Raw genomic sequence first — 22,612 nt, forward strand, 5'->3', positions numbered from 1 at the left:
TCTGGTATGAATAAGGAGAAGGCGGGAGCGAGGGGAGGAGGAGGAGAGGAAAGAAGGTGTGTCACTTCCCTTTTGTCGTTTGTGGAAGCCTTTTTGTAATTGGTTGGCTCTTTTTCCCCTTTTGCACCAATCACAATCTTCTCTGCTGAGCCCTAACTATGAAATTGAAAGTAGATATGAGGGTGCAACCAATGGAAAAAAGTAAGAGTACGGCAGCCAATCTTTCCGAGGCGTTTTGTGTCTTTGCCCAATAGGAAAACGTGTTTCAAGAGGAAAGGCGTTACCTAGTCGCCAATGGGCGGGCGCGGGTCAAGCGGAGGAGCCAATGAGTGCAAGATGTTGAGTGACAGCTGTCCAATAGGGACCCTCAGTGCTAGTATGGTTTGCGGCTTAAGCGGTGCCGCGGCCTGAGGAATGTCAACTATTCAACATGGAGGAGGAGGTCGATAAGCTGGAATTGATGGTGAGTGTAAAGTGAAGGAGATCTACTGGCTGGTTTATTTTTCCCCAATGGCCTCCAAAGTAGGACGCAATTTGGAGTCGCCGGAAACCCTGGGCGGCAGAGGCTGGACCAGATCTGAGTTCCCTCCCCCTGCACCAAAGGGAGTCGCCGCCGCCTGGTTTTTTAACCGCCGCGGGGGAAGGGGTTACATCCGGGAAACTGGTGAGGGAAATGGCGGGAGATGCTGAGGGTGTGGGGCCATTGGAATTTTTTGTTCCTTGCCCTCACCTTTCCGCCCCTCATGAAGCTGTAGCTGGTGTAGACGTTTGTATTAACACCAAAAAGATGTGACTGGAATGGTCCCAAAACGCCCCAAGAAGGGGAGAGGTCGTTCACACTCCAGAAAAAGGGGGTGGAGGGTGGGGTTGGGTGGGGATAAACCGAGTGTGGCGGAGAGAAATCCCTTCAAGGCTGAACTGTTCGACTCTTCCAAGGCAGGCTTGGAAGTCTGAGAAAGGATGTTAGACTTGCGTGCTCAACTTACTAGCGGCCGAGAAAGCCCCTAGACCAGTTTCTGTTGGGCCCAAAGGGGGCAGGCAGTCCTTGGGTGGGGACGCGAGCGACGGGCACCTGAACCCTGAGTTCCTTTCCTGGAGCACGGGCGGGATTGGGGCGAGGAAGGCACTCTGCTCGAGTTGCCTAGTTTTCATTCATTTGTGAAAGTGGGGGGCGGGGGCGAATAATTGGAAAGGACTCCCGCTGCTGCCTGGCCTGCACGAGGGCGCCAAGCTGGAGAGCTGTCCTAATTTTCTTCTATGGATCCTTCTCTCACTTGTCCTCTTTATCCCCTCCCTTCCGTCCCTGGACCACTAGCTGCTAGCTTGATCGCCCGCGCTTTTTTCTCATCTTCTTAGTTCCCTAGTTTTACCTTCAGTCCTTTTCCCCTTTGCGTTGCCAGCTTTTTTTTTTTTTTTTTTTTTTTAATTGGGTTGGTTTTCTTTAAAACGTGGAATTTCGAGGACTCACTCGTTATTGACCTCCTGTCGGTTTTTCGTTAAAGGAAAATAAGATTAAGAAGTCAACATCCTTCACCCTCCATCCCCCCTCCTCCCCTTGCCACTTCCAGGCAGTACTCCTTGGTATCATTTGTGGCTGTGCTGCTCTCTTCAGGCTGAATCTTGGGTCACGTTAACATCTGCACGTGCAATGACCCTGGAAGAAACTGAACACCATCCTCGCCCCATTCCCACCCCCAGAAAATATGGGACCTTGCTATAACTTACTATTTTCCTCTGATGTATTAATGAATTTTAAGTGCCTCATATACAAATTCGATTTGAACTTTCAGTTGTTCCTAGTGTTTTAAGTTAATTTTCTTGGGGTGGGGGGGCGTGTTTGGAGATAGGGAGGAAGAGAAATGGCAGAGAAGGATTTTCTGCAGCTTTCCAAACCTGTAATAACGAACTTTCAGTTCAAAGTTTTGTTATTTTTATCATTAGCTGTCTTAACAAGAAAAAAGTTAAAGTATTGTAGTAGTTTGAATCCATCAACAGGCATAAATGCTAATATTGTCTGGCCCTTCTCCCCCATTCTGAATTCCTCCCTCCAGATCCATACTTCTGCCTAATTGTGAGATGCAAAATGATACTAGTTTTGCTTTTAACAGTTTTTTCCCTCTGAAGTTGGCTGTTTCATTTTGAGGTACCAATTAAGTCTTTTCTGGACTTTGCCATATATTGAGTCAATATTCCGAGAGGAATTTTTTTTTAGATTGAACATATTTTATTTTCAGGGGAAAATGATTAAATGTACATCTTGAAAAGTAAGTTTTAGAAAATTATGAGATAGCCAGACTCAATTTTTAGATATTTGAATGATGGCATAGTTTTTAGAACAATCTTTTTAAGAGAGGAAAGAGAAGAAAGCAGGTCTTCTTAAATTCTTTGCGTTGTGAACAGTTTAGTTTCTAAGATTCTAAAGGTAAATCATTTTTGGTACAAACCTTCTGATTTTTAGTTGAAATATTCTGATATCTGAATTCTGTGGGCCAGGATTTGAGTTCAAAACACTCAAGTCCCAGCTATCCTGAATTTGAGTTCATTTCTTCCTAGGCTCAATCCAACTAGTAGCTGAACTGGACCATTTGAGGGAAGGTTAATGAAAATAGTGGAAAGTATATTTGCATCCATCAACATTACTACTGGAGGAAAAACCTTACTGTGTATTGTAATCTTTGTTCTCTAACTTTTTTCCTTCACTTAATCAGGGGTATTTGTCTATTTCTGGGCTTACATCTGACTTTTGAATGGTTTCTTACCAGTTAGAAGGTTAGGATGTTAATTGGCTTGAATTCAAGGAAACCTGGTACATAAATCTTTACATCTTGGATACCCCTCCCCCACATTATCCCATTATTACTTTCTCTGATTTTAGGTTTGAAAGAAAGGGAGATGATTTCCTCCTATGTGTAAGATGTTTTAGGGGATACCTGCAAATTTAAAATTCTCTTTTATAATATTCAGTTAGGTAGGGCTAAGGGTGTTATGTTAGGACACATTGAGTCCCTGAAGTCTGGAAACTCTAGATAAAAAGCCCTAAGATGGGTAAGTGCTTTTTGTATTGTAGTTTAAATTCCAGAGATAGATTGGGTATATAGAGATTGGGAAACATTATTTTACTTTTTATTTTTCTTCTTTGATGTTCATATTCAAAAGACTTGCTTTATGTGGCAGTTAATCATTATGGAGGAACTACCCAACCTATCTCAGCAGAACAGAAATATTTTTCGCAACTTGGCCCCTTGTAGTAATTACAACCAGTTTTGTTAAAACCAGTCCTAAGGTATTAACATTGCCCATGTTAATAACTTGTAAAGCTTAGGACATATTTACAAAATTCCTTTCTATATCAATATGCATATTCCTATTTCAATATTAATCATAGATTAGTCATCAAAAAATATCACTTTGATATGGGAGTCCGATTCTTTTTTTTTTTAACATTGATATGTTTTTAGGGTTTGCATGTCTTCTGTGCAAAATGGTAGTTCTTTAAATTCTTTTCTCATTGAGCCTTCAACTGATGCAAGATGCTTTTGTGTTCCTTTCTTCACCGTACTGCTAACGAATGCTCTGACTTTATTGCACTACTGTACTTTATACACTAGCAGTGCAATAGTATTGTCAAAGCATCTGAAAGCAGGATCCACACCAGAATGTTGACTCTTGCCTTACATCTTCAGTGTCTGTGAGTAATTTACTGAAATCTTTGTTGCTGAGAACTTTTATTTTTTATTATAAAAAATTTTAGTACCAAAAGTATTTTAAAAAGTTATAATTTGAAAAAATGTTTTTAGCTAATTAAAAACTCACTGTTGTAATGCATCGAGAGAATAATTTTTATCGGTCAATTTGTTGTGGCTAATTTAAACGAGTAGTACTTCGTAATTTGCTTCTTTCTCTGACAGATTTGGATAGGCTTTGGCAAATCTGGTTTGGCATCACCGGGCCACACTGGAAGAAGAAGAGTTGTCTTGGGCCGCACATTAAATACATTGCAACATGTAATCACAAAAAAAATCTCAAAATGTTTTAAGTCAATTTACAATTTTATGTTGGGCCACATTCACAGCCATCCTGGGCTGCATGGGGGGGGGGGCACAAGTTGGACACCCCTGAGTAGACAATAATAGCGCTGGGGAGTCTTCCCCATTGGCCAAGGTGGTTGCAGAGGGAGGATCTTACATTGAGCATGCCAAAAGCTAGAAAGAAAATTGGTTAGGAGAACAAAGCCCTCCTCTTCCTATATCCCTGTAAGAACCATCTGTGGGTTAGAGAAGGAGGATGAGATGGTCTTAGGGCTGGGAGTCCACCATGCTCCCAGGTTTTGCGGCATCTGAGTAAACCTCTTCTTAAAGTGATGGTTTTTATTTTTATTTTTCTTTAGACTATGGATCTTTAGGGGCGCTCCATCTCATTAGCAAAGTGTATACAGATACATAAACTTGCTAATTATTAGCTAAGGTTTATAGATCCTTGCCCGCTGTAAGATCATGGGTCACTTGCTAAGAACATCTGCTATTCAGAGGTTGAAGTGGTTTGAAATTAAGTGCCTACACATCACTAATCTTTTTTTTAAAATATTTTATTTATTTATATTTAGAGAGAGGGGAAGGGAAGGAGAAAGAGAGGGAAAGAAACATCAATGTGTGGTTGCCTCTCACGTGCCCCCTGCTGGGGACCTGGCCTGCAACCCAGGAATGTGCCCTGGTTGGGAATCAAACTGTTGACCCTTTGGTTCGCAGGCCAGCGCTCAATCCACTGAGCCACACCAGCCAGGGCCTCTTTACTTTTTCTAAAACAGGTTTGTTTAATATGTTATGAAAGTCTATCCCTGTAGTCCATTAGGTGTCTATGGCACAATTAACATAGATAAGTAGGATACTGAAAGTTTTAAGAAATTTAATAGACTACTACTGATAAAACCAGTCTTTTACTGGCAGGAGCTCATTTGCACTACCCTAACCATTGTTTCATAAATGCCTGCAAATTAGAAACTGATGACCCTGAAGCTTCTGCCCACTGTGTTCTGCTTTGATGTTGCTATATGCCTGAAATAGCATGCCCGTAACCTGGTGCTTGTGTATATTACCGCTCATCTGGTTCAGACAAGCATAAACATGTATTTGTTCTACCTGGAAGAAAGTGGGTAACAGTCAACACTCCAGTAGAAATATACAAAAAACAATTGTGATTGTGCAGATATTAGAGGTGGCCTTCAACTTGTAGGGAGCTTGAAATATTTATTCTTAAAACAGGCATTAAGGGTGGTTGGGTTCCCAGGCTGTTTGTTATTTCAAATGGATGAAAGTTCTTTCATCTATGTATTACCTTTTGTCATTGAGCATTAGGCTGTTTATTAAAAACTAGGGATACAAACATGAAAGATCGAGCTCTTGCCAGCAAGAAATGTGGAATCAACTGGTGGGCGTACCATGCAAACAATTATAATTATAATATATTACATGAAATGGTTGTCACGAGCATATGTTCATGGCATTTAGTCTTTCTTATAAGTCAGCCGGGCAACTGTTTGGCTAGCCACCTACTGAACAGCCCGGCACCCAGGAATAGACAAGAGTCACACAAGGTAACAATGCTATTCGCTCAGCTTTTATTGAATGCAGGTTCACTCAAAGTAGAGCATCAATATACGTTAATATCCTACTCACACTAACAATCTAAGAGGAATATAACACACACACACACACACACACACACAGAGCCATCAATGGGGAATAATGAACTCGAGTCCCATAGTCTCAGTCTGCAGGTCTGGTAGACAGCACAGTGGGCAAGGGAATTGTCAGCATCTTGCAAGTAAAGATCTTGAGCCAGGTGGGCAGCAGGGCAGACGAAGTCCGCAGTCCAGCAGGGCAGAGCCTCTGGCGGTAATGCCAAGCGAGATCAGTGTGGTGTGGAGCAGCGCTCTGGTGTGTGGAGCTCGGCTGTCTCAGCAGTGGTCTGGAGCCTGCCTCAGTTATACCTTGAAAGTGGTGTACTCCACCCTTCTGGGTCTCTTGATAAATGCCTCGACACCCCTGACGGCAAGTGGGGAATTTGCCCAGGAGCCTATCTATGGGTGGTCCCCCTCTGCAAATGGGGCTGTTCTGTTCACGTGTGCGGATATCATAGGTGTATCTCCTTACCAGATGTATCTAGCGTGACTTAGGTAGTTTCCCTCTTTAACCAAAGTGTCCTTGCTGACTGGCAGCCATCATGGTTGACATAAGTGACTGCATTTTGTTTTATGTACTTTGTTCTTTTGACTGGACCAATGCCATTTTATTGGTCCTACTCTCCGCAATGGTAGGCTGGAGCTATAAACAAAATAAAATGTGAGTTGATAAAGGTGTTTTTAAATCTGCATTGGAGATAGAGAAGAATGTAAGGAAATGTGTGCTTTAAGATTCTTTGGTTAGTAATATAGCTAATCTACATATAGGAATATTAAGATACCTAATTCTCTCTTAAAACAATGTTTCTATGGTAAATGCATTTCTAACCCTGGCTGAGTCCAGAATATACCTCTACTAACTCTTCTCACCATAGACAAGACCATCATATTTTTCCCCCTAATTTTCCTGTGGTTTGATGCTGTTGAGACAAGCTCTTTCACACGAGGATGTTTGGAGCTTTAAGAGCACTGGTCCTTTTGAAAGGCGCACTACAGTGGCAGTGAGAAGCTATGGGTTGTTTGTAAAAAAGGAGATGTTTTTAAATTGGACTGCAATTATATTTGTTTCTTGTTGCCAAATAGTTGAGTGGTATGTAAAACAACATGTCATTTACTTAAAGTCTTTAGCTGGTCACAATAAAGATTAATATAACAGAATATTACACATTTATTAAATATGTAGTATGCTTTCTAAAAATCAAAATTACTTCCTAAACTATTCCTTTTCCTAGTCCCATTCTGTTTCCAAGGATGTCCAATTAGCAGAATGTAATTTGTCTCTCTTTAGGGATCTAACATTGATTTCCATGGACTTTTCCCAGCTAAACTGCATATTTTATTTATTACTCTTAGGACTGGTATAAACCTTATCCTCTTTTATCACTGATTTTGAAGAAAACTGGTTTCTGAAATATGAATGTCTTGGACTTTAAAAAATTCTCTAGTTTTACTTATAATGTTCTGATGCTCCTAAAAATAAGAGAGGTAGCTAAAGTTAACTAAACAGCAACCTCACTGTTTACAAGCACTCCAAGAAGCTAAGTTATAACTGAGGAGGGCTGTGAATGAAGTTTGTCATCATCCCTTTGTTCCTTGATCAGACACTAATGAGTTTTGGAGACTATCATAATTGGTCAGTAAATTTCCTACCTGTAACTAAAAAATTTCCTATCTATCACCAGATCCTAGAACCCTATGGATATTGTCTCTGCTGTGTAAATAGTTCTGAGTAGTGCAACATTACTTGTAGGGTTTTGGTGTTTGGGAAGAACAATGGGCAGGCTGCAGAAACTATGTAGCTGAAACTGAAGCAACAACTGTCTTTGTTCAGGAAGAAAAGAAATAGAAACTAGTTTACAATATGAAACATTAAAATCTGACACTCATGTCAAAATTTAATATATTAGAAGAAGGAAAATTTTAATATATTATAAGAAGATGGTGTGTTTTTTTTTTTTTTAAGTTTTTATTGTTTCCACTAAGGGTTCAAAACTTCAAGAACCAATTTTTAGGTCAGAGCTTAGCTTCATAGTAAGGTCTGAACTTTTCCCCAGAGCAGTCTCCTAGGCTGTAGGCTAGGAATATAGGCAATTTCCCTGAGGAAATCATGTTTTGCCTTCTATTATAAACCCAGATGTTTCCCTGATAAAGTCAAGGCAGTCCCTGCCTTAAGATCATGCATGTAAAAGACACACAATTTCCAAAAGTTAAGAATAGTTTATAGATTAACCACATTCAGACATAAGCCACTTCTAACACTGTGTTCAATATCCTTTCCAACTTTTCTATATGTACACACATGTATATTTTCGGCCTGTGGCAGATTTCCCCTTTTTTCTCTTACAGTGAAGGGTCCATGCTAGGACCTTGGTTCAATAAAGTGGGGTTATTCAGACTGCTATTTCTGTGGGGTCTGTAGCTTTCCTTGTATAATTTGTGACTCTAAGCTCTCTAATTTTGGTCTGTGGGCGTATCTCTGTAGTTTTTTTGGTTAATGGGGTTGCAGATAATGGAAACTGAATATTCCTGAAAATAAATATGTTCTGTGTTTTAGCTTGAAACCACACACCAAAGGTAGAAACCCACTGCCTAAGTGACGAGCGTGTCAGCGACCCTAGGGAATTCTTGAAGACATTATTAGTTCTTGTATTAATGTACGACAGTGGCTTCTTGGTATCTATATATTGGCTCAAAATCTAACAGAGATGCATAGAGAAATGATTTTCAAAATGCTAACTAGTTTTTAAATATTTTAATAGAACCTGGATATTATAGGCCATAGAGGTTTTTTATACTTTTTTATTTCCTTTTTTCAAAATGAGTTATATATCACATTATTAAAATACTAAAATATATAAAGAGAAAAGAAAAAAATGTTGCAATATTATGTTTATTATTAATATGCCTTCGGTTCACAAAATGATGATTTATGCTGATTTTTTAGTTCCAGAAAGCTGACTCTGACCTGGATTACATTCAATTCAGGCTGGAATATGAAATCAAGACTAATCATCCTGATTCAGCAGGCGAGGTAATCTGCAAAATCAGTGTCTTTTTAACAGAATATTTTATTAACGATTTTCTGATAATATTTCTAGTAATAGTGATTATAACAGTTATAGTGTCAAGTACTAAATTTATAGAATCTTAAAATCTTTTTATGTTGGACACTTTGTCACAGGATACTAGAACATACTATTGTACCCAGAGTCAAGGAAATTTGTGGCTACTTTTTTTTTAACCCTTAAAAAATAATTATTGAGTCAGGAGATACGAACCATCGTGGAAGCCTCTGACATTGCGAGAGAGCATATAGCTGACTATAGTAAGGCAGTCCTTGAATAAGAGGGGAGATATCCTGGCAATAATGACAGTCTCTGAAGATGATGATACACTGTTACATTTGTTATGTGAACTGTGATTTTTACTTATATTTATGTAGTTAGTTATTCTAAGTTTAGGTTGATTTAGAAATACTAGCTCTGTTTATATGAAATAACTACATACCCATGGAGAGGAAAGCAACCAGGTGTTTTTTTAAAGATTTTATTTCTTTTTAGAGAGAGGGGAAGGGAGGGAGAAAAGAGAGGGAGAGAAACATTAATGTGTGGTTGCCTCTCATGCACCCCTGGTTTGGGGGCCTGGTCTACAACCCAGGCATGTGCCCTGACTGGGAATCGAACCAATGACCCTTTGGTTCATAGGCTGGCACTCACTCCACTGAGCCACACCAGCCAGGGCTGAAAAGAAACAGTTTTTAAACATTGTCTGTTAACATTTACTTACCACTTGAATCATTAGTGTTTATCTTTGATAGCACTTAGCAGAAGACAAGAAATATCATATTTTACAGTTTTTAAAAAAATTCATACAATTAAAATTTTTTGATTGAGTGGAAGTACAAATTAAAATAACATTTTATATAAAACTGGTAAAGCACTGTGAAGGTTTAGTTTTTACTGAACATTCTAGTTCCTTACTAGGACTATTCTAGCTCCTTAACTGACTTAGCTTTTTCTTTGTTTTTCTCCTCTTTTCTCTCTGACTGAGGAACAGCCGACCAATTCTGGTCCAGTGTTACCACCAAATGACTGGCCAAAGGACTCATCCGAGTCAGTGTCTTTCAAGTACTTTGTGGAAGGCATTTCGTATGGTGCTCCCACTTCCCCTCTCTCATTTTTGTTCCACTTCCAGGTTTTTTTCTCTTCTACAACTTGTTTTAAAAATACCTTTATTGAGCCATAATTCACATACTGTAAAATTCATCCTTCTAAAGTATACAATTCAGTGATTTTTTAAATGGCCATCAGCAGTCACTCCCCAACCCCACCCCTGGCCAGCTCCTAGCAACCACTAATCTACTTTCTGTCTCTAGATTTGCTGTCTGAATATTTCATGTGAATAGAATCACATTCTTTTTTGCATTTTAGAGGTTCATCCATGCTGTAGCATGAATCAGTACTTTATTCTTTTTTATAGCTGAATAATATTTCACTGCATAGCTATACCACATTTTCTCATGTATTCATGAGACATTTGGTTATTTCCTTCTTTTGGCTACTATGATAATGCCACTCTAAACATTAATGTATAGGTTTTTGTGTGGACATTTGCATTCATTTTCCTTGGGTATATACCTAAGAGTAGAATTGCTGACCACATGGTAACTACCCTTAATACTTTGAGGAACTGCCTATTATTTTCCAAAGCAGTTACACCATTTTACATTCGTAGCTTTTTTTTTTTCTCGTGGTAGAATATGCATAACAAAATTTACAATTTCAACCATTTTTAAGTGGTATTAAGTACATTCACATTAAATGCAACCATTACCACCATCCACCTCCAGAACTTTTCATCTTTCCAAACCAAAACTGTGTATCCATTAAACAATAACTCCCCCATTTCCTCCTCCCGCCAACCCCTGGCAGTCACCATTCTACTTTTTATCTCTATGAACTTGACTACTGATGGTACATTAAAAAGTGGACTCATACAATATTTGTCCTTTTGTGATGGCTTATTTTAATTAGCGTAATGTCCTCAACATTCATCTAGGATGTAGTATGTATCAGAATTTCCTTTTTAAGGCTGGATAATATTCCATTGTCTGTATGTACCACATTTTATTTATCCACTCATCTGTCAGTGGACACTTGGGCGGCTTCCATCTTTTGGATATTGTGAATAATGCTATTGTACGTGGTTGTACATATACCTGAGTCTTTGGGCTGTTATAACAAAATACCTCCAACTGGGCCCCAGGTAAATAACAGAAGTCCAAGATCAAAGTGTCAGTAGGCCCTCTTCTCTTGGTTGTAGACTTTTGATTATATCCTCACATGGCAGAGGGGAAAGATCTCTCTGAGGCCTCTTTTATCAGAGCATTAATTCCGTTCTTGATCACTCTGACTTAATCACCTCCTGAAGGTCCTACCTTCTAATTCCATCTCCATGGGGGTTAGGTTTTAAGCAATGAATTTTGGAAGGATACATTCAGACCACAGTAGTTATGACTCTGCGAATACTGCTCTTATCTAAGTCATAGTATGCTATATTTGCTTTTTCTTTCTTACACAACATATTTTTCTGAATCTAATAATTTTTTTCTTTTTTTCTTCAATTTGTTTAGTTTTCCTGTGCATTTATCATTAATTCAGCCTCAGACTTTCCTAACAGAACTGTAAGACTCTTGTTAACATTGTCAGGCACATCACATGATCCCTTAGTTTCATTTTTTTCCCATTTTCTTCCACAACCCTTCTTGTGCTATCTCTCTGCACCAATCTGACCCGCTTAGCAGGCCCCTGCACGGCTGTGTTTCTGGGATTTCTTTACCATCATTTCTGTAATTTCCTTTGTTTTTCTCCTAGTTTGGATCACATGTTTCATTCTTCTTTGGTTTATTTCCTTCATTGGGTGAAGCATATCCTTTAGAAGATTTTTGAGGAAGAATACACAAAAGGTTAACTTTTTGAGATATCAAATGTGTACAAATATCTTTATTTAAGCCTTATTTAACCCTTTAGTTAAGAGATGGTTTGGTTGAAGATGAAATTCTGGATCGGAGATTATTTTCTCTTAATTTTAACATTATTGCTTTATGGTTTTTTAGCTTCCAGTGTTCTTGCTGAGAAATAGATGCCATTCTAATTTCTGATCCTTTGTGTACGTGTTCCTCCTTATTCTATTCTCCCCCCATCTCTCTTGGAACTTAGAGAATATTTTATCTGTTCTGTGAAATTTATTTTATAGTTACAGTATAGGTCTTTTCATTAATTATGCTGTCACTCGGTGGGGCTCTTTAAACCTGAAAATGTATGGATCTGAAGTTTTATATATTTTCTTACTCAGTATACTCATAAGAAAATAAATCCTCTTTTATGGCTTTTACTATTAGTGAGATATAGGACCTCCTGGATCTAGCCTCTATTTTTCCTATCTTTTCTATTTTCATTTTTATGTACTTCCCCCACCCCCACCTTCACCCCCCTGCTACCTACATTTTAGGATTTTTTTTAAACTGTATTTTTCCAGTTTTTCTACTGGAGATCTTTTATCCAATACGACGTCCAGAATCTACGAACATGATGGGAAATGTACTGCTAAAAGTGAGAGGACAGGTCTCCATGTCATTGTGGGTGTGTATTGAGTAGATAACACCAAAAGGCAGCTCACTCTACTGTTGGTGTTGTGTATTATTTCTTCGCCCATGTCAAACATGCCAATCAGAGTTTTTTTTCCATGCTATCTGTCTTCTGTCACTTTCCTACTTGTAATGCTCATGCCATAGGTCTTGATCACTTTCTGCAGAACTATTTTAGCAGTCTTTAACTTAGATTTTTTTGTTCTTATTCCTTCCTGTTGGAATTTATTTTATTTTATTTTAACTTTATTATTATTATTTTTTTACCATTTCCATCATCAAAAGCTTACAGAAAAATCTCCAAGGAAGAGGGGAGTAGAGGGCCATGAACTGAGTCTCTGCCTATGGCCATGATGTAGGGTCTGTGAAGGAGATATACAGTAGGAAGGCAATCAAGATGATATAGTTTTATGGAAATCACGACTTCATTTTAAGGCCCTGGCCAGGTAGCTCAGTTGGTTAGAGCATTGTCCTAGTACACCAAGATTGTGGGTTTGATCCCAGGTCAGGGCACATACAAGAACAGACCAATGAATGCATGAACAAAGGGAACAACAAATTGATGTTTCTCTATCTCACCCTCTTCCTCTCTCTCTCTAAAAATCAATAAAAATTAATTTACAAAACTTAAAAAAGGAAGAGGGTTATTAAAATTTTATTCTATAGGGTAAACCTGACCTTTAAATTATTTAAAATAATTTGGCAAAGAATACTAGTCCATCGGTATGTTAAACTGAGGAATTATATTATACGACCTCAAAGGTTAATGGCAAATGGAGTGAGAGAAATGAAACTGGTTTTGAAGTGACAACAGAGTCAAGAGAAGGAGTTAGTTTTTCCCTCAGTGTTGGGAAGACTTACTTATATGTACTGGAAGTCTCTACAAAGGGTATTGAAAAGGTTATTGAAATAATAGGAAAGGTAAGATTATGGAAGAAATGAGAAGAAACAACAATAGTGATAGTGTTAGGGGGTTGAATATGGATGAGAGCGTCCATAGATGTTTTCATTTTGGGATCCAGTGCCAGGAAGATGGAGTTTTTATCAGATGTTTTCTGCCTTCTCGGTGAAGCAGTTGATAAGGTCTTATGGCAGGAAGGAGTAGATGGAAATTGAGGGAGTGGAGAAAGTTTGGAATAGCTAGTTTTGAAGAGTGTGCTAAGGAACCATCAGGGAATGGAAGGAAGTACCAAGTGGCAGAACGGACTCAGTTAAAATGAAATGTCTTTTATAGAATAGTGGTTATATTCCAAAAAGAGTTTGAAAAACCAATTTAATATGTAAATATAGTTGCTTGAGTTGGCATGAATTTTATATAGTGAAGTCAATGAATTGGCATTTATACACACTTTAGCCCCATGGCATTGTGTTTAAGAGTTTTACAAGTGGTTTCAAGTTGTCTTATTCTTTAACAACAAATTAATATAGCCCTTTAATCTTCTGAATAGCATTTAGAATTGTATTTTAGAAATACTATGTAATTAATTGTTGTGAACTATGTATCAAATATTACACATTTAAAGTGACTTTATTTGCTGTTTAATATTGCTTTTTTGTGGGCTATTTCTATACATAGGCTTTATTTTTTTTTAATTTTTATTTTTCAATTATAGTTGACATTCAGTATTATTTTATATTAGTTTCAGGTGCACAATGTAGTGGTTAGACAATTCTATAATTTACGATAACTCTAGTGCCCCCCTGACACCATGCACAGTTATTACAGTATTATTGACTATATTCCCTGTGCTGTACTTCTGTACCTGGGCTTTAAATTCCTTGCGAATAGAATTTAAGTCTTCTACTTCCCTCTTTCGTCCCCTTCTCCATCCTTGTCACACAATTGCATAATAAAATACTCACAGTGTTTGATTAAGTGGATGGTAGAATGTATTGTATATACTTCAATTTTAAAAGAAACTTAGTTTTTTATTTCCACAATTTAATATATATTAATTTTTTCCCTGTTCTAGAAAAATCCAGTTACACTCTTACAGGAATTGTCAGCAATAAAGTCTCGATATCAAACTCTGCATGCACGCTTTAAGCCAATTGCCGACGAGCAGAAAGAGACTAAGAGCCGCATTTGTGCTACTTTCAATAAGACTATGGCCACGCTACAAGAACTACAAAAGCTGACAGCCCTGGAGGTAATGTTTTCAGTTGACATGTTGGATTTTTAAAGTTTTTATTCTGATTGTTGCTTTGAAAGATGAATCCTCAGTAACTTTCATTTTAAAATTCAGCAGTTAGTTTGAACTGATGATAGAAATGAGATTTTCTTGATTCTCGTTTAATTTATTATCTCCTTTTATTTTAAAATGAGCAAGTGGACATGGCATGGTTCATTAAAAGGTATGCTATCTTTGATTATGTAGTCATGGCAGAAAAGGAGGTAATACTTCTTAAATCTACCAGCTCTATAGGTTCATGAGAACTAGTGAGACTGAGAAATCTGGAAAGCCTCTATAACAGTGATTTCTTTTTTAATTCTCTGTTCCTTCAGTGGGGTTGGTGAGCTTGGATAAGCCTGGCCTTCCTCTCTCCCTCCATTCCCCATCCTCCTCTCCTTCTCATTTAGTGTAAAATTCCTTACAATTGTGAGCCTCTATTACTGATTTATAAAACTCTTGAGATATGTCAGAGTAAAAAGGAGGAATGTGAGCTACTGACCTAGACACTAAAATCTTGAATAGTCAACTGAAGGATTTGGTAGTGTTTTCATTTACGATTATGGCAAAGTTGGGAGCTTTTGAAAGAAAAGACAGACTATATATAGATGGAATTATAGGTAGAACTTAATTATATGGACAAACGATGGCCAATATGTTTTGTCTCAGGTGCCAACTACAATCAATTCGCTGGTAATAGCTGCTTAGAGTGCTATATTAAGGAGTTGCGTCTGGGCATGGCACAAAAGCTCTCTGCTGTGGGCGTGCTACTAGGGGCAGCATCATGGTATTTATTTGCCAACTCGGGACTAAATTATGTTGTAAGATACTTGACTTATGGGCTTGTAACTAGAGTAAATCTCAAAGGTTGATTGCCCAGGTCAAATTTATCAAGAATTCTTTATATTGCCAATGAAAATAATACCTGGTTAAAAATATAAAATTATACCTTAGATGCTTCTGTTATGTCATGGGGAGATGAATAGTGGAGGAGGGAAGAGCAATTAAAAAGGGCACAGAGGTAATAAGGAATAGGGATTTAAAACAGTAAGGGTGGCCCTGGCAAGGGGGCAGCTCAGCTGGTTGGAGCATAGTCCCAATGCTCCAAAGTTGCAGGTTCCAGCCCCTGTCAGAGCACATATAAGAATCAGCTAGTGAGTGCATGAGTGAGTGGAATAATGAATCTCTCTCTCTCTCTCTCTCTCTCTCTCTCTCTCTCTCTGTCTCTCTCTGTCTCTCTCTCGCTCCCTCCCTCCCCCCATCCCCTTCCTCTCTCTATCTAAATAAAAATTTAAAAAGAAAAAAACAACAGTAAGAGTGGTGTCACATGCTAACACATAGAATGCAGAAAAAGTATGTATATAACTTACCATATGTACAACTCAAGTCACATATTTTTTATTGTATATGTTTGGAGCCTGACAACAGAAGCACATACACTTGTTCGAAGGACATCTCAAAGAAAGATTAAGTGTAGTCCTGGTTGTATATATCATTATATATATATAAATAAATATATATAAATAAATATATATATCCATACATTTATTGAAGCACAGAATAAATTTGGGTAAGTGAACAAAGAGAAAAATGATATTCTGAATATTTCCTAAAAATTCTTCACACTTGATCCAATACAGAGATGGTATATTTCTGACCGAGATTACAAAGTGGTCCAGAAAAATAGTTAGATAGTGATAGGGGATTTCAATCATCTGAATATCTGTAAAGGTCTTCATTCAGTTAAAAGAAGAAGTATCTAAGTGAGCAATAATTATATCAAAGGTAGAAAGCTAAGGGAGTTTTACTTTGGCCCAGGCAATGACAAACAAGGAAAGATGACTTAATGATAGTTATAAAGCTTGAAAAAGGAGATCCTATTTTAGAATCAGCGATAGCCAAGTTGGGAAATGTTGGATAACTGGGTCATGTGCTTACTAGTTTAAAAACGAGGTAGTAGCCCTGGCTGGTGTATCTCAGTGGATTGAGTGTGGGCTGTGAACCAAAGGGTCACTGGTTCAATTCCCAGTCAGGGCACATGCCTGGGTTGTAGGCCTGGTCCCCAGTGGGGCCCACATGAGAGGCAGCCACACATTGATGTTTCTCTCCCTCTTTCTCCCTCCCTTCCCCTCTCTCTAAAATAAATAAATAAAATCTTAAAAAACATATTTAAAACAAAACAAAACAAAACAAACGAGGTAGTAGTAGAAAGTTCAGAGAAAATTTTTGCAATCGAAATATGGAAGGGAATGGCATCTGTAGAGAGTTGTATAACCAAAAATAGTTCTATGAGCCCACAGTTTAAAGGACATTCAAGGCAGACCTTGTAAAGGAATTTCAACTATAAAAAGAGGTATATCAGTGATAGGGACAGAATTGCGAAAATAGTTAAGAAGCCGTGAACAACAATAAAAAAAAAAGAAGCCAAAGACTAGATTGAGCTGAGTCTTCTGAAATTTCAAATAGCCAAAAGAGTCTTTAAAATTATTTTGGGAACATGTAGAATGAGAAAGGGATAAGTATACTTAAGGCAAATGCTGTTTTGTTCATGAACAACAGAAAGTTGTCTAGCCCTGGCTGGGTAGCTCAATTGGTTAGAGCATCATCCCAATGTGCCAAGGTTGCAGGTTTGATTCCTGGTCAGGGTACATACAAGAATCAACCAGTAAATGCATAAAAAAGTGCAGCAACAAATTGATGTTTCTCTTTCCCTTCCCCTCTCTAAAATCAATAAAAAATAAATTTAAAAAAAGTTGTCTATAAACAAAATCAAGGCTATGACCTTTATCAAGGTTTTTCATTTGGAAGGATAGAAAATATATTTGAATTGATAATATTCAAAAATTCAAGAGCACTTGAATTAATAATATTAAATTATAAATAGGGAGATAAGAACAGCAGAGGTAGAAGGGAATACATATTAATTTTATGTTTTTACTTGATATTAAGTCATTGAGGTTTAAATATACTTAATTATGAAAGTGACCACCAAACACACTAAGAAGATTAAATTTGTACTAAAATGAAAAATAGCAAAACAACCCCCCAAAACAAAAAATAGCAATAAACAGAAAATAAAAAAGGCATTAAAAGTTATGTGGTATTCCATTGATGCTGCAGAACATTTGTGTTCAAGAAGAAAAATTTCTAAAAATCTTAAACTGGTTAATTACTAGAAAAATTCCTTGAAGATTTATTAAATAGATGGTTTGAAATCTCTTGAACAGTGATCAGAAAGAACAACATGGATTTGTGGAGAGCAAAAGCTTGCCATAATAATAATATTTTCCGGTTTTTTACATAGTACAGGGAAATTCTCTTAAGTATTTCAGTTGCAGTAAGGTGTATAACTGTTTTTCATTTAGTCCATGTGAATTTGGGGCAAATGTTGGCTTGATCAGCCAAACAAGCTGGGCTATTCAATAGCCACATGTGGCTATATAAATTAAAATTAGAGTAATTAAATAAAATGAAAAATTCAGTTCTATATCTACTGATTGGACAGTGCAGATACAGAATATTCCCAGCATCGCAGACAGGTCTGTGGGACAGCCCTGCCCTAGAGATTCTAATTCTGTAGTTATATGGGGTGTTCTAGATTTGGCAGTGTCTGTAGAGATGGCCTAAAGTAGTCCCCTTATCCGCAGTTTGCTTTCCCTAGTTTGTTACCTGTGGTCCGAAAATATCAATTGGAAAATTCCGGAAATAAACAATTCATAAATTTTAAATTTCAAGCTGTTCTGACTAGCGTGATGAAATCTTGAGCAGTCCCACTCAGCTTTGCCCAGGGATGGAAACCACAGCGTATACACACTATACAGGCTACTTGCCCACCTATCAGTCCCTTTCTAGCTGTCTCCGTTATCAGACCGACCGTCCCAGGATGGCAATCCTTGTGTGCAAGTCACCCTTGTTGTATAATACTTAATGCAAGTAGTGACGCTGGCAATTTGGACATGCCAAAGCGAAGCTTAAAGTGCTTCCTTTAAGTGAAAGGAGTGAGTACAAGCACAATAAGATATTTTGAGATAGACCACATTCACATTACTTTTATTACAGTGTATTGTTATAATTATTGTTTCATTATTGGTTATTGTTGTTAATCTCTTACTGTGCCTTATTTACAAATTAAGCTTTATCATAGATATATATGTATAGGAAACAACATAGCATGTATAGGGCTCAGAAATCTCTAGGCATCCATTATCTTGGCACTACTGTATATATTTAGGCAGATTTGCAACTAGTTGAGTGATTCTTTAGGTTCTACCTCCTATTATTTCCCCGTTTAACACTTTGTTTCAGCCAGCCTGTTTGCTGGTGCTGTGTAAAAACCCTTTACCAGTTCCCTTCAGCTTCTCTTCTTCCCTTTGCTTTTGCTTCTACCTGCTTTTGTGAATACTGTTTGCGGGTTGTTTTCTCAGCATCTGTTCTTCCTTCCTACCTTACAGAGGACCGATTTTCTTGAGAGGTGTGCCATTCCTCACAGCCTCAGGCCTGAGGTCAGTAACACCAGCACTATCCTCAGCATCAGTGTGTGCCTGACTGGCAAGGGGAATGGATTTTCCTTTAACTAAATTTGATTCAGGAATGGGTTTTTAACCGAAACGAGGTGTGAGGAGGGGAAGTCTGGAAGTAGGAAGTGAGGACAAGTTTCCTCGCAGCTGAGAGTGCCGTGGGAAGAGAAAACTTTTCTTCTGAACATTTTGTATAGGTGTGACGCCCAGCACTGCTAGATCTATTTTCCTGTCAGCTTGAGGAGAAAGCCGCCATCAAGGATATAAGAGCCATGAGATGGAAAAAAGAGTCCTGATATTCCTGAGCTGCTGAATAAACCAGCCCTGAAGTCAGCCCCCTTCTGTATTTATTTTGCAAAGATAATATTTTCTTATCATTTATCCATTTTGAAATGTATTTCTGTTACTTGCAGCTCAAAGCATCTTAATTATCCTTCAAAATTTAGCCCAAGTTTCTACTTCTGAGGAAACTTCCAGGTTATTTTTGTTCACATTCTTTATCAAAATACTTTTATAATGTGTCATGCAAACATGACTTCTTTGGTTCTGTTAAATTATAATCCTTAAATTGTTTGATTTCCTGGTCTTCTTCAACTTAATTGCAAATTCTTTGGAAGTTCAAACATCAAAGTACATTTTATATAGATAGCCAAATAATCTATTTTTTCTCTGCTTTCCTAAATTTGTGATCACATACATAGTATGAGCTTATGGAAACACATTTATTGGTGTGATAAAGAAGTGAACAATTAATTTAACAGTCTGTGAAGGTTTTTTAAAATTAAACTCTATTTGCAGCCTTTAAAGGTTTTTGAAATAAAGACTTTATTTGTTTTCTAGCTGTCACCACTGACCGAAGAAGAGAACACTGCAGTACAACAATTAAAATCTCACATGTCAGACTTATGAAGAATGGACTTGCAAAGGGGAACTCTAATAGAGAAGAGATTAATTCCAGAGATTTAGGAAGATGTCTTGTTAGCACTTGGTGACCAGAGGTGGGGTATGGTGAAGAAGAGTTGGCCTGGGTGACTAGAAAGTGATACCTTTCACAAGAGAAGGGAATCTCTTCTCTTGAGAGATGGAATGCCAAAAGGATGGAATGGGAATAAAGGGATTTAAACAATATATGTATGCACACACACTTAGTTTTGCAGTTTCAGGATTTGCAGGAAAGTGTTAATAGTATTTTGCATCTGTTTTTGTATAATCAGGGTAACACCGATGTCCTGGCCTATTGTAAAAGAATGTTTATGTACTATCAGTCAGTCAAATGTGAATAAGCATGCTTTAAAAGATAGAAAAAATATTTGTATTATGTTATATATTATGCATACTATAGAATTTTCTATTTTTGAAAATTTTGATTGAAGATGTGGTCACATTATCAGTGAGACTGCTATGTGACCTAGTCTCCCATAAAACCTAACTTTTGTAATAAGCTAGTTTTTCTGTGAGAGCCTCACTTTTATGTTGTCCTGTTCCTTCTGTTTGCTAATGTTGAGCAGCATGAGTTCTGCTTTCAAATGCTCTTTTAGGATGTTCCTATTGTATTTCAATGTGACCTTTCTTCTCCTTCAGCCTATATTACTGTAATTGTTCATTTTATGTGAAAGCTAAGAAATGAAATCATAAGCTCACTGGCAACTGCTACTTGCCAGTTTTGTGTGTGTTTGTATGTATGTATGTATTTATTTATTTATTTGTAGAGAGAGAGGAGGGGAGAGAAACATCAATTGGTTGCCACTTGCACATGCCCTGACCAGGGACTGAACCCACAACCCAGACATATATCCTGACTAGGAGTTGATGTGGCCACCCTTCACATTGAAGAACGATGCCCAACCAACACTGGTCAGGGCTCCTTATTTTTAAAATAACTTGACAATAAGGTAATTGTCCATAGTAGGGGCAGATTTTGATACAAATGTTAATCACAGGTTTATTTATAATAGCAATACACACATCTGGCTAATAGCAGGCAAATAGGAAAGTAAATCATGGTGTATCTATGCAATAAGAGGTCAGAGTTGTCTATAAATTATTACTGTTAATGTTCTGGGAAATGCTGAATGGAAAAGGGGAGGCAAATATTGCAGTCTTGAAGATTGGGCTTTGACATCGTATCTGAGATGTAAATAGCAGGTTCTAAATTCCAGCTGTGACCCTGAGCAAATCACTTAACTTCTATGTGCCTGGATGGTTGGAAGCACAATGAGATGGTGTTTGGTTTTGAAAGATAAAAATGAAGGATAAATGATCTTTCCATATATGTAATAAAAATGAGGCATTGAAAAGACTAGGAAAAATGCATCACATGTTGGGTCTGCAGGTTATAGGATTATACTTTCATATAAATTAAAAAATTTGTTACGAGAACGTATTTGTCCATCGACCAACTTACAATATAGCTGAGAAAACAGGGTTCGGAGAGTAGCTACCTTAAAATTGTCCTATTTTAAATATTTCAAGAACAGAAAGTGCCCCCTTTTTTTAAATTACAGAAAAATAAGTCACACCTTTGTAACAGATATTAATTTTATTCGGTACTCAGGCAATTGATATTAAGGATGTTCCTGTACATAACTTTTGGTGAAAGAATTTTCCAGTCACAGCTTAATCTTCCTAAGTTATCTTTGTCCATGGCTCATATAGTTTTTTAAAAAATTATTGTTGCCCACTACTTATAAGAAAGACCAAATGCTGCCTGACTGGTGTGGCTCAGTGGGTTGGGCATCATTCCCCAAACTGCATGGTCTCTGGTTCAGATTCTGGTCAGGGTGCTTGCCTGGGTATTGGGCCAGGTTCCCAGCTGGGGGTGTGCAAGAGGCAGCCTGTGGAAGTTTCTCTTCCGCTCTTTTTCCCTTCCCCTCACTCTGACAATGAATGAATAAAATCTTTTTAAAAAAAGTTCATGCTTTGAAATTCAAGAATTTTCAAGGTTATTGTTGATCCTCTACACATGCATTCTAGGTTTGGCTAAGTGTAATAGCTGTTTGTGAACAAACCAGAAAGAAAAAAAATCAATTCAAATTGCCGTATTTTGCCTTGCATAATGTGCGACCATGTATAATGCACACCCACGTTTTTGGCCCAAACTTTCAGGAAAATCAATTATATTTAGAAACAAAACTAAATATAATATTCCAGGGTATTTTGTGTACAGATATCGTTATTGCTTTATCGACTTACACTTTTAATTTATAAGCATAAATAAAAATTAAAAACATTTATATAAATATAGAATTAGTACTATGCAGTACATTCTTATTTTACCCTCAAAAATTTGGGCAAAAGTCTACATCATACGCGGAAAAATAAGGTAAGAATCACCTTCAATTCCTGCAATAAACATCTCCTATGCTAGAAAATTGTAGAAAGCAGCCGCCAATATAGCTGGATACAGCCTATACCTATTTGCACTTGGTACAGTCTCATGGCGACAGTGCACCTCCAGCGGCAAGAAATGCTGGCTACAGGGTGTGGGTCTTACGTCTACACAATTTGTGGTCCGGTTGAACCACCCCCGAGAGAGGAAACTACACTGCTCTAGGCTTCCGTCTGGAGCTTCGCTTCGACAGGCGGGGTGGAAGCCTTAAGA

General features: G+C 37.6%; 1 protein-coding gene across 1 annotated transcript; it reads left to right on the top strand.

Annotated features, from left to right (window-relative positions):
- Positions 1 to 315: 315 nt before the first annotated feature.
- On the top strand, positions 316 to 22,220 carry SKA2 (spindle and kinetochore associated complex subunit 2). The gene is made up of 4 exons (XM_024573239.3): positions 316 to 463; positions 8,622 to 8,708; positions 14,297 to 14,473; positions 19,852 to 22,220. Exons 1-4 carry the CDS (start codon positions 431 to 433, stop codon positions 19,918 to 19,920), a joined length of 366 nt encoding a protein of 121 aa, XP_024429007.1. The 5' UTR covers positions 316 to 430; the 3' UTR covers positions 19,921 to 22,220.
- The last annotated feature ends 392 nt before the right edge of the window (positions 22,221 to 22,612 follow it).

This window comes from Desmodus rotundus, chromosome 9 (assembly GCF_022682495.2).
Source record: "Desmodus rotundus isolate HL8 chromosome 9, HLdesRot8A.1, whole genome shotgun sequence".
Taxonomy (NCBI): Eukaryota; Metazoa; Chordata; class Mammalia; order Chiroptera; family Phyllostomidae; genus Desmodus; species Desmodus rotundus.

What these genes read in the sequence shown, in the direction of transcription:
- SKA2 (XM_024573239.3), top strand. Translation starts at nt 431, where the DNA reads ATGGAGGAGGAGGTCGATAAGCTGGAATTGATG. An exon ending in ATCCTGATTCAGCAGGCGAG is followed by an intron (nt 8,709 to 14,296) that starts GTAATCTGCAAA and finishes TCCCTGTTCTAG; the next exon opens with AAAAATCCAGTTACACTCTT. An exon ending in AAAAGCTGACAGCCCTGGAG is followed by an intron (nt 14,474 to 19,851) that starts GTAATGTTTTCA and finishes TTTGTTTTCTAG; the next exon opens with CTGTCACCACTGACCGAAGA.